Consider the following 9,732-nt stretch of genomic DNA (forward strand, 5'->3'; position numbering starts at 1 on the left):
AAATTATAGAAATTTAGCATGCTCGACACCCGAACCCCTCCATACTCAAGCAAATCAATAAACAAATGCCTAAACATGCTCAATCTCACGAGAGAAAACCAAAGCCTACCTGAAAGCCGACCACGCGTGCTCCAACTCACGGTACCGGATCTTTTCCCCTCCGAACGGTCTCCAAATGCTTCCCCACTAACAAAAGGTTAATCACCTCGTCATTACGAATATATTGACACTAAAATTATATTTTTCGGAGACGGACCCAAAATCGGGTCTAAAACGGGATTGTGGGGCCCACAATTAGAATCTCAAAAACAAATCCGTGAAAACGTCCCAAATACCTTACTAAACTAATACCCCAAAATTTAGCACAAACAGATGCCTCAAACACAGCAAATCAGCCACAACAATTAAAATGGGCAGCCCCTTGATCACCAATTTTCGGAAAAACGAGACCCTTTCAACCCAAACAGATTATACCACGACGATCCTTGCGAAAAACTCTACAAGTTAGCCTCAAGAATGACTCAAAACGGACCTAAGATGATCAAGATCTCACATTTCAAAATTCAACAACAATTCAATTCGGAAAGCACCCTAGCAGTGGCTAAAATTGATTCCTTATCTCAAACGAAACCTCCGCTCACGTTTCTGAGATCACCGCTAGATTCCCCACGAAATTCTCTTGAAGTTTGCCGTTTGAATCACTTAATTTGGACTCAAAATAAAGGAGAAATCTTATGTTGAAGTTGAGGGAAAAAAATGGACGAAATTCGTCCTAAATTCTGGAAATTTCCAGATTTCCATCGCTGCCACATGGCGTCGTGTGGCTCTACCACGTCACCGTCGCGTTAAAATTCTACAACCCTTCAAACTTAAATTTCGATGTTTCGGACTCGTTCGGAGTCGAAAAAATACAAATCTTATATGGAATCTGATTGGAAACGATATTTCGGACTCAACGGTAAAGGCTGAATTTCCATTTGGGGCTCGCTTCGATGAAAAGTGGGTCCCACACCCAGTATCGTTTTGAGCTAGATTCCATAACTACCATCTAAAGCCTCGGGAAGTGAACAAAGGGTCGTTCTAAACAAAAATCGATATTTCAAAGATAACCTAGCTGTCAGAATTTTCATTTGAGCACGACTTCCAAGAAGGTTGACCAAAGTCAACTTTTCAAGTTATAAAAATCTCCAAAACAGGGAAACGGGCCTAAAACCCAAACGAACGACCAGGCGACCGAACAGTCAGTGCCAGCAAGTCATAAATGACTTGGGGTCGCTACAGGAACGCTCTAAACGATGGAATGAATGCTTTAATTTAAAAATGACCTGGAGGGTCATTACAGTAATCCTCGGGCACATGCTATTTTCGGGCACAATGCAATATCGGGCACATGCAGTGATGTAATTCTCGGGCATATACAATATCGGGCATAATGCAATCTCGGGTTCAATGCAATCTCGGGTACATGCAATGATGTAATCCTTGGTCACATGCAATATCAGGCACAATGCAATTCTCGGGCACATGCAATTTTCGGGCACAATGCAATCTCGGGCATAATGCAATATCAGGCTCAATGCAAAGCTCGGGCAAAATGCACTCTCGGGCACAATGCAATCTCGAGCTCAAATTAATATCGGGCACATGCACAATAGTCGATTGAGGGCATAAAATATCTTAAATTTTCTCCTTGTTGGAAGGGTCGAGTGTCATTTGTTGACAATTCTCGAGTTCAGAATATTGTAGCTTGACCTTCCGTCCTAGTAAGGAGAGGTTGTCGTTGAATGGCGATTTGTCTAGCTTGATATGGAGTAGTTTGATCCTTTTGTCTGATTGGAAGGGTAGGGTACCATTGATCGGCGATTGGCGAGCTCAAAATAATTTGGTCCTTCATCCTGTCGGGAGGATAGTATGCCATTTGACTGGTGATTTGGGCTCAGTATAGAGTAGTTTGGTCCTTCCCATTGTTGGAAGGTCAATGTAGCTTGATCACTCTTCCTATTGAAAGGACGGAATGCCATTGATTAGCGATTTGTCGGTTATATCGACACATTGATCCTTCAAGTGGTGTTGAAGTTGCTTCTTGTATATGTACCTGTCTATGCTGCATTCAAAGAAAAATAATTAGTTAACAGGGAGGTTTATTTGTATCCCTGATTCGGCACAATATGCTCCTCTGATGTCTGCTCGTATGTCCTTTGAAATGTTGTCGAAAATTTTGAGGCCCTCCTCAAAATTTTCTACCCCAGTGTAGAATTTCTGCTATTCTAATTTTGGATGTAGATTATAGCTTGATTGTTGTGAATTTTTGAGATCCTCTCAAAATACTGTCCTAGTCTTGATTTGCAAGAAAAATATGTTTTTGAAGGAATTTTTGAAGCCCTTTCAAAAATTCTGCCCCAGTTATTGATTCGCGAAAAGAAATGCTTTTGAAGGAGTTTTTGAGTTCCTCTCAAAAATTCTGCCCCAATATCAAGATTTTGCAAGAAGAATGCTCTTTTATGAAATTTTTGAGACCCTCTCAAAAATTCTGTCCCAATTACTAATTTGCGCAAAGAAATGCTTTTGCAAGAATTTTGAGTTCCCTGCAGAAAATTCTACTTCAGTATCATCACTTGCAAGAAAATGTCCTTCTGATGGAATTTTTGAGACCTTCTCAAAAATTCTGCCCCAGTTAACAATCAAAAGGGAAAATGGAATTTTTATTATGATAAGACCAAACTCCATAGGAGTGCCTACGTATCCCTTCTTAAACGGGAATCAGGTCTGACGTAGTTCCAAATACAAGAGCATAAGACATTAAACGGAGCATTCTTAAGCAATACTGAAATGATAGATTTTGACTAGCTTTATTGCCCATACACCAATCATGGGTACTTTTCTTGCCTGAATATAGAAAACTTGAACTTTCAATAGCGCAAGCCTTATTGGAAACTGTTTCGAATGAGCTTCGACATGTTCACTATTGGGGTTCCGCTGGCACGAAGTTCTCCAAGCTTATGATCTTGGTATCAATCAATTGTTGAATCTTGTCTTTCAGATCATGACATTCTTCTATGGTATGTCCTCTCATCCCTGAGTGATAAGTACAAACCTTAGAGGGTTCAACCCACCTTGCACGTGTATTCATCCTTATTTCACTAATAGGAGCGATGTGACCAGCAAGTCTCAACATTTCATAAAATTGATCTATAGGCTCAGTCAAAGGAGTGTAAAATTTTGATGGGTCTTTTCTCAACATTGAATAGACTTTTGCGAATATGTTTTTGAGTGAGGGTTTTGACATTATGAACAGGAAAAGTAGGCTTTTGATATGGTAGAGGAAGCTTTTGGGATGGAGGCATTTGATATGGAGGAATTTCAAATGGTATGAGAGGCGCACAATACCAAGGGACTTGGTGTAGAGGTGTTTGATATTGAGGAGCCTGTAAGGGAGGACTCGGCAGACGCGGAGTAAGATATGGAGGTCTGGAAGCATAATCATGATGTTGATGAGGATATGGGTAATTTGAAAAGTGGGTGTTCCTTGGAGGCATTTGAATAGAGCTTGGTTGATTTTGAAAAGTGGGGTAAGTTGGTGGAGGATGAGAAGTAGGGTGAGTGTGTGGAGGATTATCTTGGAAAGTGGCTTGACTTGTGACATGCGGCTTATCTATGTTTGTCTCTAGAGTGGGATCGACAGAGAGTAACAACTTCGCCCACCCGCGCATATCAGACACTTCTTCTTCTAGTTCCCTTATTTTCTTTTCCAGGCTTGAGACCAACTCATCTGAAGGATGCTTCTTTTCAATAGTCTTACTCATAACCTTCTCATTAGTCGCTTTCCTCTTCTCTTTGTGGTTCTCATTTAGAAGAGAAGGAAAAACGTCCTTTGATCGAGTATGACAAACCATAGTCTACAGATCAACCATTGGGGAAGGGTGAAATAAAAGTAAAATCAAGAGAAGACCCAAGTTAGAGCATTGCATTAATTGAGATAACAAGCGCATTGCTTTAAGATAAACACCCTAAATGCAAGGAGCCTCGTTGAGCCAGAGATAGGCCTAAAACGACATATAAGTAATGTACAATAATTAATTCAAGCCTTATTTGCCAATTTGGAGTTTAGATTAAAGGAAATAAACAAACTTTATTTATTATAAAATTCGAACAATACATCATAATTGGAAAACAAAAAATTGAAATAAACTAAGGGAAAGGGGTAACAAATGGGAAAGTCATCCTAAATTCTGAAAATCTTGAAGATATCGGTTCCAAGGGTCTGGCGCCAATTGACTTCTTGTATAGGGACTGACTTCACGCTCAATCTTCAACACGTTGCGTGCCCATATGTTTTCCCTCATCAGTGAGCCCATAGTATCCCTCTCCACTCAATTTTCTGTCTTTAACCTCTTTTAGGATCCATATGTAATACTCACGTGTGCATAAGGCCTGTCATGCACCCATAGGAGTGGTCAACACTCGCTCCCATCTTCGAAGTATGTTATGGACTTGTGGTTTATCTAATCCAAATTCATACTTAAACTGCTCCATGTCAGACCGGAGTGGTATTACTTGAGTTAGCCCAAATTGGCGGAGTACTCAAAGAGGAGTGTATGGTTCAACGCCCTTTAAGCCAATAAGCTCAATGAAGTATCAATCATCGCCTCTTACTATTGCATGAGGGGTGGACAACCAATGGAGCTTCCATTGGATGTGGCGACTCTCGAGCTCTGTCAAAAATATCTGTCAATCCACAAATCCTACAGGGGCGGTGAAAGCTACCATTCTTCTTGGATGATTATCAATCTTGTTGTCATAACCAAGAAAGATGTCTACCGCGTCAGAGCATATGTAGAAGTGTTTAATAGCCCATAATTGCAACAAAATATTGCATCCCTCGAAAAACATTCGACCATCAACGCATGCTGACAGACTCCTCATTATTTCCGCCAAGATCATAGGTATTAGGGTTTCTTAGGTTCGCCCTCTCTTTGGACCAAATCTCGAACCACATAGTCCAAGCGTATGTCAATTCTTCCCCTTATCTTAGGAAAAACCAGGGATCTTACTAGGGCAATGGCAAAGGCATTTAGACGATATGTTTCCCATTCCTCGACGGAGCACTCAAACTCATCAATAAAAGAGTAATAACTATCCACTCGGCCAAAGCGTGAATATAAAAAGTCGAAATGAATCCACTCAAGGTCTAAAGAAGGTAAGGTTGGATTTGACTTTATTCCGAGACTTTGTAAGAACTCCCTTGATGATGTCTTATATAGTACTATCAATTCGCACTCGTGGTATGACATGTCAATGAAACCACTTATCTCCTCAATTGTTGGTGCCAAGTCAAAATCCACAAATTTGAAGACCATCCTCACAGGGTCCCAAAATTCCAGCAATACCCTAATCAGGTGAGGTTTGGTATGACAAATATGAGGTAGGTAAGACCACCCAACAACTGACGAATCTCTCTTTCACGGTTTCTCTTAATATTAATCCACTAGTTCCTTAGCTTGTAGTTTACCTCTACGACCATTTGCGGATTTGGGGAGTTGAAAGTGTTCATGACTCTGCAAAAAAAATAACAAACGACTTCTAAACTCCATGTTGGCAAATTTGGCTTAATTTAATTATTATGACCAATTGACACGTAATTATGCAATTTGTCTAAAGGGTGTTGGGGCCTTTTAGACGATAATGTGGCTACTAATTATGCGGATTGATACCAAGGGTCAAATCACCTAAGGCTTATGCAACAAGTATGACTTAAGCAAATTTTCTAAGAGTTGGCTTCACACGGACTTAAAAGGGATTCTATGCGAGAAGGTTCGTGGTTTCCCGGTAGTAAAACTATCTGTTCTGTCCACTCATATGTCGACCCTCTATAATTGGGTGTTTGAAGAGAATTAGAGTAGTTGTGAGAGGTGCAAAGACACAACATCACGAGAACAAAAAAAAGGGTCCCAATTGGGGAAAGTATGAGCGGAATGCTAGTTATCAAAGTAGTAACATTTAGCACTTAGATGGAAAACAGTAACACATAAACAGTTTATGAAAAGCGGTAAGTAAGCAAGTAAATAAATAAATGCATAAATAAAAAAAATAATGAATAATCAAGCAAATAAGGAAAATGGCATGGAATTAAACATGGAAATACTCAAATAAGGGAAAAGGGAAAAGGGTGAAACATGGAAATAAACACATAAGGAACAAGGGAAAGGAGTGGAACATGGAAAATATGCAATAAATAAGGAAACAAATGATAACTAAACATGGTAATCCACTAAACAAATATAACCAAATAAAGTAAACCCCACATAAATCAAATGAAACACGTAATAGTTAGAACCCAATATCCCCAGCAGAGTCGTCATTCTGTCGCGCCTCATTTTTCGCAAAATGGGTTTTGGTGCACGATCTAACAACTCTTTTGGGCTTTTGGGTTTGGATTGAAGAGTCGTCACCTAACGAATTAAGGCGCGTTAGGGCACCTATCTAACATAATTAAATCTAACTAAGGACAACGAACCAGAGATCAGGGTAAGGGTTCAAGTTACCTCGAGGGGAAGGTGTTAGGCATCCCTCGAGGTCCACAAATGTGGGTCCCGACAGTATCTTATGCAATTTATGTAGGGGTTACAAGTAGAAGTTAATGTCACCTCATTTATTTATTTAATCAATTAAGCATGTCAAACTAAGTGATAACATAATACTAAACAATTAATGGCACTTTAGTTATTTTAATTAATTAGTTAAGCATGCAAGACTAAGTGATGTAACAAACAATAAATAAACATTTAAACAATTAATAAAGAGTGGAGCAAGGAGACAGAAGTTGCACCATTAGATATGCGAATCAATTTTTTATTTTTTTTAGAGAAAATACATAAAAAAAAACCCTGAACTTGGCATGAAAACTTACTTTAGTACTTAAACTACACAGGTGTTTATATACCCCCCTTAACATCTTTTATGTGAATTATTTTCAACCCTCCGAACATCAGCCCAGTTGAAGGCTGAGCATTGTTACCCACGCGTGTTTTCATTGGTCCACGTCGCAAAGGGTTTTAAAAATATCTTACCCGTTTTATATAACCCACTCGTTCCCAAAATACAACCCAACCCATTTTTAAACAAATATCCCTAAATCTCTCTCAAATCTAAAGACCTAATCTGAAGAATAACAAGTCATTAGCGTGAAGGATTTGCTGAGTTTAGGATTTTCGTGAAGAAACAAAGGATTTGCGTGAAGAAACAAAGTTACCAGGTTAGTAATCTTCGTTTAGATGATTGTAATATTTGACCGAGTTTAGGGTTTTCGTAAAGCTTAGTTTTTTTTTATCTTTTCAGTTTGACGATGGATGTGTACGTTACCTTAAGGTTTCACCATGGTGGAAAACTACAACAAAAACCTCGTATTAAGTATGAAGGAGGTATTGTCACTGATTGTTTTGATGTAGATGTTGATAAATTGTCCTACTTTGAATTTGTTGATATAGTTAAAGAAATTGGCTATAACTGTTCTGCTTGTGTTGTTTATATTAAACCACCTAAATGTCGACGTGTTGTTGAAGTTAAAAGTGATAGGGATATTATGGGTATTGTACATAAATTAAAAAATGGAGATATTGTTGAACTTTATGTGACTCATTTAGTTGAAGAAGCTGTTGTGGCCCCCCCCCCCCCCCCGAAATTGGATATCTAAATGATGTGGGTGGGGAATCTAGTACTACTTTTGATAAGGAATCTAGTCAAACTTTTGAGAGTAGTAAAGGTTTAGGATTTGAAGAGGCTGCACAACCTGCACAACCTGAAGAACCTATTGTGGGTGAAGAGTTGGATGAAGTGTTAGGTAGGACTTCTGCTAGTGTTGGAGAGGACTTGGGTAGGGCTTCTGCTGGTGTTGGAGAGGACTTGGGTAGGGATTTTGTTAGTGTTGGAGAAGACTTGGGTGGTACTTCTTCTGCTGCTGCTGCTGCATCTGATATTCCAGAAGTTGGGTCTGATTGGGAAAGTGAAACAGAAGCAAGTGATGATTCAGACAATGCAGATTTGTCTGATGAAGGAGAAGATGAGTATGGTAGTGATGTTCATGAGGAGGTTATAAATCTTAGGAAAGAGAAAAGGGCTGCTAAAATAAAAAAGAGAAAAGAAAAGGGCCCTAGATCTGAAGGAGTTGATTTAGGAAAAAAAGGAGTTGATTTGGGATTTGATGAATATTTATCCAAGAAACAAACTACTTTTGAGGATAAGATAGCTGGAGATGAGCCCTACTTTGATTCAGATGAAGCTGTTAGTTTTGAAATAGATACTGATGAAGATGTTAATGAGGAAGATGAGGTTGAACAACCTATAAGAAGACAAAGAAAAGCAAGAAGAGCAAAAAGAAATAAAAAGAAAGTTGTATTTGATCCTACCTGTCAGTTAATAGTTTGGGAGACTGGTCTTGCTTTTGAAAGTGTTAAGCAATTTAGAGAAGCTATTACTAGATATGCAGTTCAAGAACATGTTGAATTAGATAAATATGTTAATGATGCAACTAGAGTGAGGGTAAAGTGTACTGCTGGTTGTCCATGGTTGTTGTTTGGAAGTATTGATTCAAGAACAGGAGATTTTGTGGTGAAGAATTATAATCCAGTACATAAATGCAATGGCACAACCAAAAATAAATTGGTGAATTCAAAGTACTTATCAGAAAGGTACAAGGACAGAATTATTTCTGAGCCTGGCATTAGAGTTTTTCAGTTTCAAATTTTAGTGAAGAAAGAGTTGAATGTGTATGTAGGGAGGACTGTAGCAAGGAAAGCTAGAAACATTGTGTTGAAACAAATTATGGGTGATCATGTGGAGGAGTTTAAAAGAATTTTAGATTATAGAGATGAGCTCTTAAAGACTAATCCAGGCAGCACATGTGTGGTGAGACTTAGTGAAGAAACTTTTGAAGGTGACAGAAAAATGTTTCAATCATTTTACATATGCTTTGATGCTTTAAAGAAGGCATTCAAAGCTGGAGCTAGAAGATGTATAGGATTTGATGGTTGCTTCTTGAAAGGTGTTTCTAGAGGTCAATTACTTGTGGCTGTTTGTAAGGATGGGAACAACCAAATGCTACCACTAGCATGGGCAGTTGTTGAGGTTGAAAACACATTCACTTGGAAATGGTTTATCAAGCTTGTAAGACATGATCTTGAGCTAGGAGATGGAACAGAATTGACAACCATTACTGATATGCAGAAGGTATTTTTGTTTTCTTTTTTATTTATTCATTTATTTTCTTTTTAATTTATTCATTAAGTTAGATCTCATGTTATTCTAAATGTTGTTGTTTAAAGGGTCTTGACAAAGCTATTCAAGATCTTCTGCCAAATGCAGAACAAAGAATGTGTGCAAGACATGTTCTAGCCAACTGGTCTAAGAATTAGAAATGCATTGAAAGAAGAAATTGTTTTTGGAGATGTGCCAAATCTACATATGAACAACAATTGAAAAGAAATTTGGATCATATGGAGAAGTTAGGCACTGGAATATGTGATGACTTATTGTGGTACAATATAGAGAGGTGGTCTAAATTATACTTTAAGTTTTTCAGCTGTTGTGATAGTGTTGACAACAACATAGCTGAAAGCTTTAATTCATGGATTTTAGGGCCAAGACACAAAACTATCATCACAATGCTTGAAGAAATAAGGATCAAAGTGATGAGAAGAATAGGACAATTGAGGGAGTTCTGTGATACTTGGATAACAA

The 9,732-nt window shown here is 38.5% G+C and overlaps 2 protein-coding genes across 2 annotated transcripts in view; one reads left to right on the forward strand and one right to left on the reverse strand.

Annotated features, from left to right (window-relative positions):
• LOC125861606 (nuclear/nucleolar GTPase 2-like) overlaps positions 1-2,021 on the reverse strand; it is a 17,495-nt gene extending 15,474 nt beyond the window's left edge. Inside the window, exon 1 of the mRNA XM_049541464.1 lies at positions 1,851-2,021. Coding sequence (XP_049397421.1) covers positions 1,851-2,021 — 171 coding nt within the window. The remainder of the gene's footprint in view (positions 1-1,850) is intronic.
• A 6,764-nt stretch (positions 2,022-8,785) lies between these two features.
• On the forward strand, positions 8,786-9,407 carry LOC125861607 (uncharacterized). Its single transcript, XM_049541465.1, has 2 exons — positions 8,786-9,222; positions 9,318-9,407. The coding sequence occupies exons 1-2, from the start codon at positions 8,818-8,820 to the stop codon at positions 9,405-9,407; spliced, it is 495 nt and encodes a 164-aa protein (XP_049397422.1). The 5' UTR covers positions 8,786-8,817.
• The last annotated feature ends 325 nt before the right edge of the window (positions 9,408-9,732 follow it).

Source organism: Solanum stenotomum, chromosome 4, assembly GCF_019186545.1.
Source record: "Solanum stenotomum isolate F172 chromosome 4, ASM1918654v1, whole genome shotgun sequence".
Classification (NCBI taxonomy): domain Eukaryota; kingdom Viridiplantae; phylum Streptophyta; class Magnoliopsida; order Solanales; family Solanaceae; genus Solanum; species Solanum stenotomum.

Excerpts from the sequence above, each read along its gene's own strand:
- LOC125861607 (XM_049541465.1), top strand. The coding sequence starts at position 8,818 with ATGGGTGATCATGTGGAGGAGTTTAAAAGAATTTTAGATTATAGAGAT. Across the intron at positions 9,223-9,317 it reads CCATTACTGATATGCAGAAG|GGTCTTGACAAAGCTATTCA; the intron begins GTATTTTTGTTT and ends TGTTGTTTAAAG.